The 17,296-nt window shown below is 38.3% G+C and overlaps 2 protein-coding genes and 1 long non-coding RNA gene across 3 annotated transcripts; 2 read left to right on the top strand and 1 right to left on the bottom strand.

Annotated features, from left to right (window-relative positions):
• The first annotated feature begins 2,895 nt into the window (after positions 1-2,895).
• On the top strand, positions 2,896-11,918 carry LOC133803143 (uncharacterized). Its single transcript, XM_062241102.1, has 4 exons — positions 2,896-3,203; positions 3,318-3,405; positions 10,654-10,806; positions 11,684-11,918. Exons 1-4 carry the CDS (start codon positions 3,071-3,073, stop codon positions 11,715-11,717), a joined length of 408 nt encoding a protein of 135 aa, XP_062097086.1. The 5' UTR covers positions 2,896-3,070; the 3' UTR covers positions 11,718-11,918.
• A 939-nt stretch (positions 11,919-12,857) lies between these two features.
• On the top strand, positions 12,858-13,828 carry LOC133805081 (uncharacterized). Its single transcript, XR_009878825.1, has 2 exons — positions 12,858-13,345; positions 13,435-13,828. It is a non-coding gene; the product is annotated as an uncharacterized LOC133805081 (long non-coding RNA).
• An 88-nt stretch (positions 13,829-13,916) lies between these two features.
• LOC133805716 (uncharacterized) lies at positions 13,917-15,268 on the bottom strand. Its single transcript, XM_062243877.1, has 2 exons — positions 14,393-15,268; positions 13,917-14,292 (listed from the first exon to the last, which is right to left on the bottom strand). The coding sequence occupies exons 1-2, from the start codon at positions 15,266-15,268 to the stop codon at positions 14,167-14,169; spliced, it is 1,002 nt and encodes a 333-aa protein (XP_062099861.1). The 3' UTR covers positions 13,917-14,166.
• Positions 15,269-17,296: the final 2,028 nt, after the last annotated feature.

The following is a 17,296-nucleotide window of genomic DNA, read 5'->3' as shown; positions in this document are numbered from 1 at the left end:
CTAGAGTTTTTTAAAAAAAAAAGAGACTTAGTGGTTAAGTTTTCTCAGTTTTTCACAGACAGACAGATAGAGAAAATATATCGTATCTTTTCTCTAAGTTTGAAAAGCAATCTCAGACCTAATTTCAAGATCTTATGTGTTGAGTACATCTTGTGAATCACTAAATATTCACAGTGTTACTCGGCGTGCCCACACACGTCTTGAGATGTGTAGAACATTTTGGAAGATCATGGTCTGAGTATTTGCTGATTGCTTGGATTAGATGTTCGTTAATTAAATACTAAAAGAATACAATGACTCTTGATATAATTCAACTGGTATATTCTTCTTTTTTGTATTTATTTTGATTAAATAAATTTTTTGAAATCTCTTGGGCTCATCACCCCGTGCATTCCGCTGCGCACATGGTAAGCATGTTACCAATAAATGAAGCCTCGTTCATAAGTCATTTTTATTTCTAAAAAAACTCATAAAAATCACTAGAACCAAATTCAAATGAGTTTTCTTACAAGTTCGAAATCTGATTACAATTTGGTAGAATAAGAGTACCAAAATTATGTTATAATTTACAAACTAATTCCACACCAATTTATAAGAAAATGATTGCAACTAGCCTTCCTTTAAAAGTGAGATAGTTCTCATTTGTTACAACTTCAATAATCAAATACAATTCAAATTCAAATTCAAATAAGGGATACAATTTAAATTCAAATAAAATATTCTCTTTAAAATTGTAGGTGATCGAATATATTTGTATTATTCTTTAATAATTGCAAAACCCGTTAATTTTTTATATATAATGGATATAGAATATAAAAACAAATAATGTTTCAACATCTCTCGAGGTCACATGAATGGCATCACACGAGCATACGTCCATGTGAACACAACTAAACACAAGCACATCACAACCTAACCAACCTTGTAACTTATTGACGCTCATATCTCATCCTACAAGTTAACTTGCTAGCTAGATTAAACTCTCACTTGAACGAAGTGATGTAAACACTACTAAAAATATGTCAATAAGCGTCGGTGTAGAATCGAAGCTATAGTCAATTGTGTCAATTTACAAACCAACACCTATTTGGTTGTTGCGTTTGATCTTTCAGAAGCGTCGATTACATACCGATGCATTTGAGCACAAATGACGATCTATAATCGATGCTTTTGATGTCAAAATATGACGATTTGTATCTGACACCTAGGACTGTCCTCGAGGCTCAATTGCGATGGTTTAATACCGCAGAAGTGTCAAAATGGTATTTTGCAGCTGTTTCTGCAAATTTCCCCCACTTTTCCAAAATATCGAAACAAAAACAACAAATGCATATAAAAATGACACATTGAAGTGTAGGAAACTATACAATGAATAAGTTTTTAATGTTAACAAAATATTTCCTAAGTATAGAGAACTATACAATAATTGAGATATATGATTAAAAAAAATATGCGAAACAATGACTAAGTTTCTAACAAATTGTTTCCAAAATTAAATAAAAAACTAATTTAACCATTGTTTAGACAAAAAAGAAAGTTAGTAACAATCTACACTGAAGATTGATATATGATTTCAAAAATTATATTGATACTCGATCGATATGGACGTAGTTTTCATCAAACACTGAGATGAGTTATAAGTGACTAAGCCATTCATCTCGTACAACATTGATTTCTTTAATTGTGTATGACATTGTGCTTAAGAACTACAAATCAATTCAAACCATTAGTTAGAATAAATCAATCATATTTTTTTTATAATAAAAGTGTAATAAAATATATAATAACTAATCAAATGATTAATACTTACGTGACATGTCAAGTGATTTCTTGGGATAGGCTCTGAAATGAAGTCTCTTGCGAACTTCATTATGTAAAACCCACATTGGACGTCATCGTCCAACTGTCGACACTATTAAACATAACAAAATACACATTAATTTATATATTTAGATAATTTGACGATTGCTAAATTATAATTACAAATTTATTACCTTAGGATGACAAATTTTTCCTCTCTTAGTAGGTTGTCCTTTCTGTAGCTCATACAAATCCAAGGTATCATATAAAGTTGACCTAAATTAGTTAATATTATAAATTGTTAAACTAATTAAGATAAAAACTCATATAACTTATGTGTCAATACACTGCTTGGTCTCTTAGCGAATACAATGATTCAAAGGATCCGAAAACGCTACCAAATGGGTGGAAGGCTGAATAAGTACAAGCATTTAGTGGCGACTACAAATACCCAAACAAATTTATATAAGATGTAAGCTTGTATAACAAACTTTAGTTATGTATATGTATATATATATATATTAATATAGCTTGTTAACTTACTATGTGTTCCACAAGCAAATGCAAATTTATTTAAATGAATTTGCCGCATTCACTTCAAAGTGTTTCAACATGCGCTAATGACCTTAGTTAACGACATCAGTAGTATAATCGACGTTTGTTGACAAAAATGTTTGTTAGGAACTAACATTGTTGTCTAGTCAAGGTCAATAGCGACAATTTATCCTTTGAACTGACGCTAGAATACAATGCTATAGACCCTTTTTGTTGTAGTAAAACCTACATTTTTTCTTTAAATAAAATGACGCATATACCTATAGATCTAGCATCATATCTAGACTATTAAAAAAATTAAATCTTTCTTATAAAATATGTTAAGTTTGATGAGAAGAATGTCCTCATTTTATAATAGACATAACATACTTGAGGGATTTCTATAAATATATATATATATATATATAAAATCATTGCTAAAATAACATAATTTAGCCCATATCTATATTAATTTATCAAATATTCATTTATGCAAGTTTTACTAGAATAAAGTTTTGATTCATTATTATTATTATTTAATTGATAGGATTTTTTTTTTTTCCTTCATGTATGTGTATTGTATTATATTGTGTATAGTAATGATCCACGAGTAAATCGAAAATTGAGAGAGAAGGGAAGGAAGTCAGGTCAGGAGTCTGAGAAATCACGTCAGGTCTATCACGACCCTTACAGTCTAATTAAGAAGAAGATTTTCTGCCAAACGAAGCGGCCCTAGATGGATTTGGTGGAGCTCTGGGCAATTTTCGGTCCAGGTGTATCTGGGGCTATCTTCGGGGCCGGTTGGTGGTTTTGGATCGACGCCGTTGTTTGCAGCTCCGTCAAGGTTTCCTTCCTCCACTATCTCCCTGGTTCGACTGCTTCCTTTCCAACTCTCTGCCCCCCCCTATTATTTGCTATATATATGCGGTGTTAGGTCTTAGGGTTTTGATTGGGTCTGTGATTGATATGGGTGGTTTTTGTAGGCATTTTCGCGTCTTTGGCTGCTTTGATGTTCAATTGTGTTAGGAAAGAAGACATTGATTACTCTCCCTACGAAGAAGGCGAGTGGAGGTATGTAATTTACCTCTCTTACTTTATTACATATATTTCTTGTTGGGGAGTGCTTGGACTTTTAATTAGCTTTCAGTAGTAATATTTGTGGGTTTTTAGTATTAGGGAATTTAACTGCAGATTGAATGGTTTGTCATGTTTTTGTGCTTAGAAAGCTCAGAAACATGAGACCTTATGAAGTATATTCATGAGTGTTGTGTGATCTGATGAGATATTGATGCTTTCTGCTGGGTGATGTACATTAACGACTGCTAGATCAACTTAGAATCTGTATGAGACCGTTTGAAACTTATGGAGAAATTGAGGCTGACATTTGGTCCAAATGGCTATTTTTCAATAAAAAAGTAAACTATTTGATAATTTAACAAATGGGTTTCTGCTAAATTAGTATTCAAAGAAATAAAACAGAAGTGCCGATCTCATTAGTCATTAGTTCATGCCAGAAGTAGGGAGTAAATGTGGTGATATTGGAATGTGGTCCTGATAATGTTAAATATCACATTGTGCGGAACTGATCATTTACTCTGTTGTCATTTGGAGACCCTTGAAAAACTGGATATCAAGAAAGAAGCTGTATTGTTTTGAGTTTTTTTTTTTTCCTTGGGTGGATATGCATAATTTCTGTTCTGATAGAATAAGGCTTGTACTGATGTTATATTGAACTACAGGCATGACATCTTTTCAGATTGCTAATATCTACATTGTACTCATGCTTATAGATTTTATCAATTTATTTACCTGAATGTATGTTAATGCGAATCTGTATTCAGCATATGTGTTTGTTATTCTGCTGAGGTGCAAAGTGGTCATCTTTAGGGTGGGGAATGTTACAGAATAAAGTTCCTTAATGAGTTGCAAACGTTTAATCATTCTTTTACATCAACTCATTGACAAAGATGTATACATAAGTACTTCTGAATAAAAAAGAAAAAACAGGAAAATGTGAAATTTTCAAATTCTTGATGATCAATGTTTTACCGGACAATGCCACTTGAGGCTAGTTCAAGTGGTTGGATATGTGTGTGCGTAATGGGTTTGGGATTCGAACCCCAGCTAGGACTAATTAATAACTGTTTCTTATTAAAAAAAAAGAAATTGAAGAAGAAGTTTAGCAGCAGGTGAATTAGAGGTATAGATACTGGTATTGTATTTTACTAGCTTGTTCAATAGAACGCCCAGAAAAGTGACAAAACCTTAAAAGATGGGAGGGAAAATCAGGTATTTCTTAATTAATACTATCTGATATGCCTGACTTATTGTGTACAGCATAGGGGGTATGGGTTGTGATATTACGATGTTTCTTAGTGCTGGGCAATCTTGCAATTTATGGAATATAGTTTTTCAAAACTTTGATCTTGGGAAAAGGTAATTTGTCAGAGGGCAAGAAGTTTATTGTAATCTGGTTGTTGGGCTGGACCAAAGTTTTGCTCTCTCCAATGATTGGACTAAACTAATATTAGATTGCTCAAGACAAAAAGTGCTGATCCATTTTCTTGTCAATTGATTTGATGGTTCTAGCTTTTGATTTAAGATAATCACGAGACCTCTTATCATTTTCTAAAATAATAGTGATCCTTGTATATTTGGGTTTGAACAATTGTAGTACACTAGTGTGAATGTATGTTCTTACCAGTCAACCAATGTTACTTGAAAACTACCTTGTAAAACTGAAATGCACCATGGAACAGTATAATGAAATAAACATATTTTGTATCGATGTAAAAGATCACTATTCTTTTTCTTGTCGGGCAAGACAATTCAATATATTTCTCTCGAACAAACCCCAAGGGGTTGGCCTAGCGGTAAGGGTAGGCACATGGCCCCAGGTTCGATTCTGTTAGACCATCATTGACGTATGTCTATGCTAGGAGGGCTAAGGGCAGAAAGAATGACAGGTCAGCAGAGAGTAGGAGTGAGGAGAGTTAGTTAGAAGGGGATTTGTATTGTGTAAGGGGAACACGGTAGAATTGATAAGCCTTAGTATAAATAGAGGAGAGAAGTAGAGCAAAGTGTGCATTCCTTTACTGAGAAATCAGATTGTATTTGGAGAGAACCCAGGTCTCGAATTCTGGGTATTTTCAATGAAAAGGCTGTTGAGGAGCATTATTGAGCTTGGTTACTAAATTCCTTACTCTTAATTCTAGCATTATCATACCAAGTGGTATCAGAGCCCAGATCCACTGTGGGACCTAAGTCGAATTTTCAAATAGAAATGGTGGAGGAGAAGATCGAGGAAGTTCAATCGGAGTTTCGGCAGAAGGTGTCGGAAATTCGAGCACAGGTGCAGCACTTTCCGCAAGAATTGGAAGCATTATGTGCTGATACACAGCGGATCCCAGAACTGGAGAAGAAGGTAGAGTACTTGATTACCCATATCACTCGGCTGTTGCAATCTTCCAATCGTATGGGAGCTGTTGGTATGAGTGCGGCGGAGGATCGACATGGGAAGGAAGTTGAAGGAGACAGTTCGTCATCGCATCAACCGATGGGTCCTCCGTCGGCGACGCCTTCACCACCGGCACCTTCATCGAGCTATCCGACACCGCCATTGGAGCCACACACAGCTCGGGATTTCAGGCCACCGCGGATGGAACTACCCTTGTTCTCGGGTGAGAACCCAGATGGCTGGGTATTTCGCGTGGAGCATTACTTCCTGTTGAATCGTCTCACAGAAGCTCACATGTTGGAGGCGGTGATTATCGGGTTGGAAGGGGATGCACTCACGTGGTTCCAGTGGGAACATTCCAGGCGCCCAATCACTTCATGGGCTCTGTTGAAACATTTGCTGATGGTGCGATTCCGGTCGGTTCCAGTGGGGTCGGCGACGGAGGAGCTGTTATCCGCCAAGCAGGAGACGACGGTGAGGGCTTACCGGATTCAGTGGGAAGCACTGGCGTCGAGGGTGGTCGGAGTTCCAGAACACGTTCTGGAGGACTGTTTCATCAAGGGATTGAAAGAGGAGATCAAGGGCCCTTTACACGTGCTGCAGCCATCGGGCCTGGCCCACATCATGGAAATGGCCCAAAGGATTGAAGAGGGTCATCATTTGACTGGATTGGGCTTTCACCAAAAAGGGGGTATGGCTAGGGCTGCCCCGAGCCCAATCGTGATACCAAGGTTCACACCCCAGCCCTCTTCGACGAGGAGTTCGCACACCATCTTCTTCGGCGACTCTAACCAACCAAAGGCGAGTACAGGGCATACAACGGGAACCCAAACGAACCCCCCGATCATGCGACGATTGACGGAAGCCGAATATCTAGACAAGAAGAATCGTGGAGTTTGTTTTCGTTGTGATAAGAAGTTTCACAGAGGGCATGTGTACGAACAGAAGGCACTCCATGTCATGTTGGTTGCCGATGACTTAGAAGGATCTGAAAGTCAAGAATCGGCCCCGTCCAGCCCAGAATCCGGTGACGAAACAATGCAAGAGGAGCAATTGGCGATGCTGTCCCTGAATTCGTTAGTTGGAAATCAACCCATACAATGAAAATATCAGGCACCATAGCCAAGCATCCAGTAACGGTGCTCATTGATAGTGGAGCCACACATAATTTTGTGTCGAAGGAGTTGGCTCAGGCGGTTCATCTACCGATTACAACAACAACCGCTTACGGAGTATTGTTGGGAACAGGAGGCCGAGTGCGTACAGAAGGCATTTGTACGAATGTGGAGCTGGATTTAGGTTCGTTACGGGCGGTTACAGACTTCTTGCCTTTGGAATTGGGGGGGTGCTGATGCAATTTTGGGCATTCAATGGCTGAGAACGTTGGGCAATATGCAGGTCAACTGGCGAACAATGGTGATGAAATTCGAAGTAGGGGGGTCGTGGGTAACATTACAGGGGGACCCCAGTTTGTGCAAATCACAAATCTCCCTGAAAGCCTTGATTCACTCGGTTCAACAAGAAGGACAAGGATACTGGATTCAGTTTGGGGCATTGGCAGCCAATACCGAGAACTTGTCTACAACTACGTTGCCCGAAGTTGAGGATATCTTACAGAAGCATGATTCGGTTATCCACATGCCGAGAGGGTTGCCTCCTCCGCATTCTAATGAGCACCATATCACGATGAAGGAGGGGTCGAGTCCAATATCGGTTAGACAGTACCGATACGCACAGATACAAAAGGATGAGATAGAGAAGTTGTTGACTGAAATGTTACAGGCAGGAATAGTACAGCCCAGCACGAGCCCTTTTTCGAGCCCGGTACTCCTCGTAAAAAAGAAAGACGGCAGCGGGAGATTTTGTGTTGATTATAGAGCCTTGAACCGCAAGACGGTCGCTGACAAATTCCCTATTCCAGTGATAGACGAGTTATTAGATGAACTATATGGGGCGAAGGTCTTTTTGAAATTGGACCTTAAATCCGGATATCACCAAATAAGAGTGGCAGCAAGAGATATAGAAAAGACGGCTTTCCGTACACACGAGGGGCACTACGAATTTTTGGTAATGCCGTTCGGCCTAACCAATGCTCCAGCCACGTTTCAAGCCTTGATGAACGACGTCTTTCGTGAGTTTTTGAGAAAATTCGTGTTAGTCTTTTTTGACGATATACTCATTTATAGCACATCACTGGAGCTTCACTTACAACACCTGGATTTAGTCTTAAGTCGCCTCAGCCAGCATCGACTTTATGCCAACAAAAAGAAGTGTTTGTTTGCGCAGTCCAAATTGGAATATTTGGGCCACATTGTCTCGGCGGAAGGAGTTTCAGTGGACCCGCTGAAACTGGCAGCAATGTCACGGTGGCCAGCGTCGAAAAATCTGAAAGAATTAAGGGGTTTTCTCGGCCTTACCAGTTATTATAGGAAGTTTGTAAGAGGCTATGGGCAGTTGGCAAGACCGTTAACGGACCAGTTAAAGAAAGATGCTTTTGGCTGGAGTAAGGAAGCACAAGACGCGTTCCTAGCATTGAAGAGATCCATGTGGGAAGTCCCAGTTTTGCCTCTGCCAAATTTCGCAGCCCTGTTTGTGGTGGAAACGGACGCCTCGGGTACAGGCCTTGGGGCCGTATTGATGCAACGGCAGCGCCCTATAGCATATTTCAGCAAAGCACTTTCTCCTCGGGCTCGCTGTAAATCAGTAAATGAGCGGGAGCTCATGGCAATGGTGTTAGCTATACAAAAATGGCGCCCTTACTTGTTGGGCCGCCAATTTATTGTTCGGATAGATCAACGGAGTTTACGCTACTTACTTGAGCAGCGAATGGTAGCAACGGAGCACCAAAAGTGGTTGACGAAATTATTGGGTTATGATTTTCAGGTACAGTATAGACCGGGCCTTGAAAACAAGCTTGCCGATGCATTATCGAGGGTACCTCAGGTGGTGGAGTGCCAAGCATTGTCGATCCCCAACATGATTTTAATTTCGGATTTGAAGCACCATGTAGCCACTGATCCTAATCTGTCCAAAATTATTCAGAAACTTCAGGCAGGAAAAACTTGCGTAGGGTACTCTTTTGCTAAGGATTGTCTAAAGTTTAAAGGGCGGTTGGTTATTCCTTCCTCGTCACCATTTATACCATTATTACTATGGAGTATCATTGCAGTAATGTGGGGGGTCACGCAGGGGCATTTCGTACATTTCAGCGAGTAGCCGCTGATTTATATTGGCACGGGATGAGGGGAGATATACAGAAATTCGTCGCTGAATGTCACATATGCCAGCAGAGTAAGTATTTGGCCCAATCGCCAGCCGGATTGCTACAGCCACTCCCAATACCGGACCAAGTATGGGATGATATCTCAATGGATTTTATAGAGGGTCTTCCACAATCTAATGGTTTTGACTCGATTCTTGTGGTGGTGGATCGCTTATCAAAGTATGGGCATTTTGTTCCTCTTCGGCACCCTTACATAGCCGCCACGGTCGCTGCAGTTTTCGTTAAGGAGGTGGTCAAGTTACACGGTATTCCAAGATCCATTGTCTCGGATAGGGATAAAATTTTTCTGAGCCTTTTTTGGAAGGAACTATTCAAGTTACAAGGGACAATGCTCAAGCATAGCTCAGCCTACCATCCACAAACGGATGGCTAGACCAAGGTACTTAATAGGTGCTTGGAGACATACTTACGCTGCTTTGTAAGCTCTAAGCTGTCGCAGTGGGTAAAATGGTTAGCTTGGGCAGAGTATTGGTACAATACGTCTTATCATTCGGCAGCAGGAATGACACCATTCAAGGCGTTGTGCCACAGAGATCCACCACCTTTAATTCGGTTAGAAGGTAGCCAAACGATTGTGTCGGCTGTAGAAAAAATCTGCAAGCGCGTGATGAAGTTTTGGGTCCATACTGTTTTTCATGTGTCTATGCTCAGACTAGCTTTGGGTCCGCACCAAACAGCTACCACCCTCCCCAAGAAACTGACAGAAGAACTGGAGTGGCTCCTCGAACCAGAAGCGCTATTGGACATGAGACCGGGAACACATACGGAACAGCCGCAAGTGTTGATCAAATGGCTGCATCTACCTGAGTTCGAATCTTCCTGGGAGGATTTAGCAACGGTTCAGCAGCAATTTCCAGACTTCCACCTTGAGGACAATGTGCGTCTTTGGGTCGGGGGTAATGTTAGACCACCATTGACGTATGTCTATGCTAGGAGGGGTAAGGGCAGAAAGAATAACAGGTCAGCAGAGAGTAGGAGTGAGGAGAGTTAGTTAGAAGGGGTTTTGTATTGTGTAAGGGGAACACGGTAGAATTGATAAGCCTTCGTATAAATAGAGGAGAGAAGTAGAGCAAAGTGTGCATTCCTTTACTGAGAAATCAGATTGTATTTGGAGAGAACCCAGCTCTCGAATTCTGGGTATTTTCAATGAAAAGGCTGTTAAGGAGCATTATTGAGCTTGGTTACTAAATTCCTTACTGTTAATTCTAGCATTATCATACCAGATTCCCCTTGGGGTAAAAAATCTTGGGGCCACTGGGAGGTCTCCCAATGGAACTGTCGGGTTGGGTGAAGCCTGGACACCGACAGTTATAAAAGATATATATTTCTCTTGAACTGGACTTGGCAGTTAGGTAAAGTTGCACTCAAATAATTTTATTACCCAAAGAGCATATGCAAACTTTTGGTGATTAGACCCTTACCAAATAAATAATGTTAATAATTTATTCCTAAGAAAAATGCTCCCACTGTATTGTTTTTGGTGTCTTATCTATTTCATGCAAATTATTTGTTTGTCTAAGACTCCAATTGCTTGTCATATGTGATGGATGGTAATTTTTTAATTTTTTTATGACCACAGGTTGAAGCTTTGGCTGTTCTTTGCATATGTTGTGTCCTTTGTTTCTCTCGCTGCTTCAGTGGGTCTTCTGATACAAGATTCACTTGTGAAAACTGGCCCTTCGGTATGGACAGGAACAGCTGGTGTCTTGCAGTGTGTGTTTGTGTTGGTCAGGTAGAACAGCTTTTCTTTAACTCTCTTATCTTCCTGTATTTCCACATTATTCAGGGGCGTATTTTCTTCCTCTTTTTCTTTTTTTTAATCCTTTTTTATTATTTACCAGTTCAAAAAATTTCTCTTGGAACTTATTGTGGTTTGAATGAGTGGTTTTCACTTTTTGTTTTTAATTGTTTTTATTATATATAATATAATTGGGATGTTCATATGGTGCTTTCTTAGTTTTTGTTTTTTAGAGCCAATCAATTTCTGGTGTAGTTGATGCATTTGTCTTGTATATCCTCTATTATGTCTCAAATATGAAATTAAATACAATTTTCAATGCTTTATCTACACCCACAGCCACATTTATTAATGATATTCAACTCCCTTTTTGATTGCTGTATTTTTGTGTGTTGGCACTCACACCTGCACTGCCATTGCTAGCGCTCGCTCTTTCTTGGCTCTGACTGATCAAATGCACTTTCATGATAAAATAGGCATACTCTTTTAGATAAAATATATGCAGAAAATGATATTTTAGACTGAATTTAGTGAGAAGAAGCAGCTCAAATTGAGACTGCTACAGTAATCGTATATATATATAATATTCTGTGAATATACAATTACAAAATGGGGTCCAATAGACTCTGTACACGTTGCTATAAATCTCTAACAGAAAATATTCTGAATAACAAGAATTTGTTACAAAAAGGTGATTTGCTCATCTTGTGGTCCTGACTGAATATTCTAAGAGTATTTGAGTCATTGGCAGAGTCATCAAGAATGTCTAGTGCAGGTGCTGATTTAGCAGCTGATGTGGTTTCTTTTACACTTTTGCGTGTTTTACTGTCGCTGCTAGACTATTAACTGGAACTTTATTTTGTGCGTGCAGCGGGCTGATGTATTGGACTGTTCACTCGGAGTAACTGGGAAATTGCTTCAAACGGTTTCTTTTTAAATACTCAATTCCATAAGTGAGAAATCAGTTGTGAATTTGCTTTGTCTCACTTTTACTTATTGTACAAACGATTCTATAAAAGACAGGTCGCCATGTAAATGTTGTTTGTATTCACAATATTGTTATGTTATTCCAACTAAATGTGATGTCATTGTGGTAATTTCAACAAGTCTACTCCTCAAGCTTACCAAAACACTTTCTTGAAGATTTGCACTTGATTTCTTGGTCATGATCTGGATTTCTAAATCGACGTTGCTCCTACTAGTCTTTCATATTTAGCATAATAAATAGGTTTATTCGCAGGCGAATTATTATTTTTGGTCTCCTTGAGTTTTCACCACCAAGAGACGCCGTTACCGTTTCAATGTAGCTGTTATGAGAAATATGTCAATGTTGTTTTGTCATCTGGACGGATGTGAGAAGTGGTCTCATTTGTGGAGGTTTTCGTATGAGGTTTTCTCTCTTATATAAAAGAAACGTGGATAAGCAGCTGCCGTTGTTAAATTTTTTTTTTTCTCTTATAAATTTAAATAATTTATTTATTTAATAATAGGCTAAATAATACTTTTGCTATACAATTTGGTCATTTACATTTTAAGTGAAGATAAAATAGTATTTTACAAAATTTTATTGAAAAGTACTGCACGTGTTATTTCCTTTATTACATTTTAACTTTTGTAAGTTTAAATGTTTTATTTCCCAATTTTCTTTATTCATCCTTCTATTTTTATTTTGTTTTTATATCTATTTTATAGGTGCTCGGTTATTCAACCGAATTTATTTATAAATGTGTTCTTATTTCTTTCTTATTTTGATATTTAATTTTTTTTTTTTATGATATAATAGGTTCATATAATTTCTTTAATGGACTTTTTTTTGGCCTCAAATTCTTTTACCGACTTTACTTTATGAAGTTATCTCATTGTATACATTTTTTTTTTTAAATTTCTCTTTTATGTTTGTTTTTATTTATTAATGTTATAATTATGTAATTTATATATAGGATGACATTTTGCTAGTCAATTATTTCAGAGGTGTAAATATATCAAATATATTAAGAAGTTTATGATTGGTTATTCTAAGTTTATGTTATTTTATTTGGGGTTATTACCGGCGAAAATACCCAATGTTTACATGTTGTTCCACTTATACACCCAATCTTTATTTTTCGCGGTGAATATACTCAAACCCACATGAACTGTGTCTTCGTCACTACTTTACCCCTAACAGCGTTAAAAACGCTTACGTGGCCAATTGCGTGTACAAAACCAGACACATCATTTAGCCCAGGTAAGTTTTTAATTATTGATTGAAAAAAAAAAGCTTTAAATCCTTAAATACCATATGCACGAGAGATCTCCATTGTAGAAGAAGAAGAAGAAGAAGAGAGAAGAGATGAAAGGGGAAGACCCAAGTGTGTCTTGGGGCGAATCAATAAACCGAGGTGGAGCCAAAATGAGGTCGTCGAGATCTAGGGCACAAGGTGTATATCAAGCTTGTCGTAAGCATTGTGATTGTGGGGCAGAAACAGTGGAGAGGACATCATGGACCGATGATAATCCAGGGAGACGGTTCAAATCTTGCTATAGGATGAAAGTGAGCCTGTTTATATTTTTTGTCTTCTTTTTCCTTTATATATTATTAGCTTGGAAATAAATTAATTCAAGAAAACTATTTGTGAACAGTGGAATGGGGGTTGTAACTATTTCCAATGGATTGACCCCCCTATGTGTGAAAGGTCAAAGATGGTGATACCTGGTTTGCTAAGAAGAGTACGTGAGTTTGATGGTGATCTGGGCAGATATTATGAATATGAAGATAGATATGAGTCTTGCTTTGAACCTAGTGTGGAGTCTTTTCAATGTCAAAATTGTGGCTATATGAATCGGAGTTTGGATGGAAGAGTTCATGCAAGTTCCTGGTTGGTAAAGGGAAATGTGAGGAAGATGATGTTGTTTTTTTTTTTTTTTTTGTAATTGTGTATTGGCTGAAAAAAATTATGTAATGTTCGACTTCCCTGTTTATTGTATTTAGTGTTGCTTTCAAGCATAATAAAAATTATGTATTTTATTTAGTGTTCGACCCTTCTCTGAAAAAAAAATCATGGCTTCATTGAATGTAAAAGAAATATATTTATTTAGTGTTGCTTTCAAGCATAATAGAATGATGCACCAAACCAGATATTTTGTCATTGATTAATATTTTCAACTTTACAGAGCAAACATATGACATATTAAGTAGCATAATGTCTACATGTCAAAAGTATTCCTAATGGCCAAGATGTCCCAAAATATTGATAAAGTCAGACTGAATATGTACATGTCAAAAGTATGGTAATGCCTATATTGTATGGCGACTACACCAAAAAGAAAACAAGTTTTCTACATCAAAAGGGTTTAAGATTAAAGAGCAGCTTCTTAGTTGGTCTGAGATGTGGAACCACCATTCCTTTGCTTCTGTCTCTTAGCTCGCTCCTTCCTTTTAATAGTTTCAGTAGTAGGATTCTGAGATGGTGGTCTTCCTCTCTTTTTTTGCCTTGCAGGCTGTAATTAAACCAAAAACATAACTCATCATACTTAAGCAAATCACATTCATTTTAACTGCAAATGAATACAAGTCTGGCATACCGTGTACCAAGATTACCTCCATAGTTGCATTCTTGCATGTTACTCGTGAATGGCCTGTTTGCTTACAATTGCTGCAGTGATTAACTTGGCCAACTCTCCTAGCCTTTGTTGCAGTAGTAGGTGGTGGTTCATCTGCCTCTTTGTTTCTAGACTTTTTAGGCCTTCCAGGTAAAATTGTCTCTGTTGGAGGATGTATCGGATTCAGACCAGTGTCAGGCCACTTATCTGGGCTAGGCATTGGTTCGATTGGTGTCGCATAAGTTTCTTCATATGCTTGCCTCTTGTAGTAGTCATCTATGAATCCCACTGGATCTAGGTTTGAAAACCAGATAGCAGCTAAAGCATGCCCACATGGTATGCCAGACAATTGGAATAGCCTACATGTGCATGTTTTCGTTTCCAAGTTCACAACAAATGACTGATCATTGATGCTTTGCAATAAATTTACCTGGAACTTACCACCTCCAGCAAGCATAGGGAAACAATGCTTAGCAACATTCTTGTTTTTCTCAATGATGTCCATAATTCTTTTGGAAACAGGATGCACCCACTTAGAGACACTCATTCTTCTATTGCAGAACAAACTCATCATCCAATGCCTAATATTTTCTAGCAAAGTGATAATAGATTTATCTCTGGCATCAAGAATGGCATTGTTGAAACTTTCACAGAGGTTATTAATAAGAAGGTCACATTTCACATGCTCCCTGAAATGAGACTTGGTCCATTCTTCTGGGTTTTTTTTCATCAGCCATTCATACGCCTTGAAATTCTCTTGCTTAATTTCATTCATCCTATTTTTCCATTCCACTTTAGTTGTTGCCCTTGCAGCGGCCCACATCATTTGCTTAAGTAAGAGTCCAGGGAATTGCTTCTTGAAATTGGCATGCATATGTCTCACACAGAATCTCACTTCCGAACCTTGAAATACAGTACTTAATGCTATTTCTAAGCCCTTTTACCTATCTGAAATCATTGTTAATCTCTCTGGTTCATCAATCTTCAAATCCTCCTTCAATAAATTTAAAAACCATGTCCAACTACCTGTGTACTCCTTCTCCACTACAGCATAAGCCACTGGAAACATGGCATTTGCTGCATCAATGCCAATTGCAGCTAATAACATTCCTTTGCAATATCCTTTTAAAAAACAACCATCCAAGCAGATAAGGGGCCTACAACCATTGACGAATCCATCTTTACAAGCTTTAAGACATATATACACCCTTTCAAATAACCTCTTTCCATCCTGCATTCTGGTTTTCAATATTGATGTGCTCCCAGGATTTGTCTCTAACAGTTGCTTGCAATAATCTTCCAGTATGGCATATTGTTCCCTTATAGTTCCTTCTAACATCACTCTTGCACAATTCTTTGCTCTGTAGAAAGTTGACCTTGTTGTTCTTGAAAACTGAGTACGTGTTGTTAGCTGCATGAAACCAGAGTAAGTTAAGTTTGGGTTTATTTTGAACTGTTCAAGATAATGCTTTGCAAGCCAATTGGAGGTTGCATGTTTGTTGTTGAAAACCAATCCACACGTGTGCCTATCCACCAATGTATTTACCCTGAATGAGCGCTTGTCTGACAGTTGGACTCTTGCATAAATGACCCAATTGCAGCCTGCACTCTTGCATTTTGCCCTTACCCGACTTTGGTCATTGGCCAGCCAAACATACTCCCTGTTAATCTTAATAAAATGCTCCTTCAATGCAGTTCTAAATTGGTCCCGGTAGCAAAAAGCATGCCTAATTTAAATCTGAAGTTATCCATGTTTGTTGCATGATTGAATTGGTTGTTGGATCTTTTTCTCCTCCTGGCATTACCATCCTCATCTGAACTAGACAAACTTTGTAGGTCTTCCTCACTAACATAAGCACCTTCATCATCATTTGGATCAGCTTGGCTACAACCGTCTGTAACTGAATGCCACCATGTTGCAGGATTAGCATTAGCAAACATCTCTTCAGCCTCACCCTCATTCTGCATGTACTCCTCCTCCTCCATAACAAATTCAGACTCTTCATTACCTTCACCTTCATTTTGCCCATTCTCATTAACAGCAGCTTCACCTTCATTTTGCCCATTCTCATTAACAGCAGCTTCATCATGCTGACTCTCTAGACCCCTTTCACCAACATCACTTTCACTCTGAATATTCTCACCAACATCAGCTTCATCATTTTGACTTGGGCCAAAATCATTATACTCATACTCATATTCGACCTCTTCTCCAACTTGGGCCTCTTCTGCAACACAATTGAGTTTTGGATTGACAACCACATCGACAACTACATCTGCATCATCAGGCAAGTCTTCAATGACACAACTAGATTGTGTCCATTCCTCTGGCATATTGACAACAAAAAATGGGTCCTCATCTTCAGAGTTCACAGAGTCAATGTCTACAACTTCAGGACCATCCTCATATCTAATTTCATTGTGATCAAACCAAGGATCTTCATCATTTGATAATGGGTTGACCACTACATCTGCTGGGATAGTTGTATCATCAGGCAACTCTTCTATAGTGCACACCGTCTTCTTAGAAAGTTCTGGGATATAAGGAATTGCATCTTTCTCCTTACTCCATTCCAACTCCAAAGTTTTTTCTGGTTGGACCACAAAAATATCCACTTGTCTATACTTTCTCCTCATCATATCTTCAACCATTTCAATAACTTGTTTATCACCAATTACCATTTCAGCCAAATTCAAATGCTTCTCCTTAGGCTTCCACAAAAAACCCACAGGCAATTTATACCCTAAGCATTGCACCATCCAATCCAACTCATATCTACTGAAGTAATCAGTGTGATTCCAGTCAAAAAAAGAAACTTTACCTCCATGATACCTTTTGTTGCCAAATGGAGTGAAGAAATTTCCTCCATGGTGCATTGCCACAGTAAAATGGCCCCCACAC

This window comes from Humulus lupulus, chromosome X, assembly GCF_963169125.1.
Source record: "Humulus lupulus chromosome X, drHumLupu1.1, whole genome shotgun sequence".
NCBI classification, from domain to species: Eukaryota; Viridiplantae; Streptophyta; class Magnoliopsida; order Rosales; family Cannabaceae; genus Humulus; species Humulus lupulus.
The sequence above is the reverse complement of the archived record's forward strand: the minus strand, read 5'-3'. Positions and strand labels throughout refer to the sequence as shown.

Excerpts from the sequence above, each read along its gene's own strand:
- LOC133803143 (XM_062241102.1), top strand. The coding sequence starts at position 3,071 with ATGGATTTGGTGGAGCTCTGGGCAATTTTCGGTCCAGGTGTATCTGGG. Across the intron at positions 3,406-10,653 it reads TACGAAGAAGGCGAGTGGAG|GTTGAAGCTTTGGCTGTTCT; the intron begins GTATGTAATTTA and ends TTATGACCACAG. Across the intron at positions 10,807-11,683 it reads TGTGTGTTTGTGTTGGTCAG|CGGGCTGATGTATTGGACTG; the intron begins GTAGAACAGCTT and ends TTGTGCGTGCAG.
- LOC133805716 (XM_062243877.1), bottom strand. The coding sequence starts at position 15,268 with ATGCATGCCAATTTCAAGAAGCAATTCCCTGGACTCTTACTTAAGCAA. Across the intron at positions 14,293-14,392 it reads GCAAGAATGCAACTATGGAG|CCTGCAAGGCAAAAAAAGAG; the intron begins GTAATCTTGGTA and ends GTTTAATTACAG.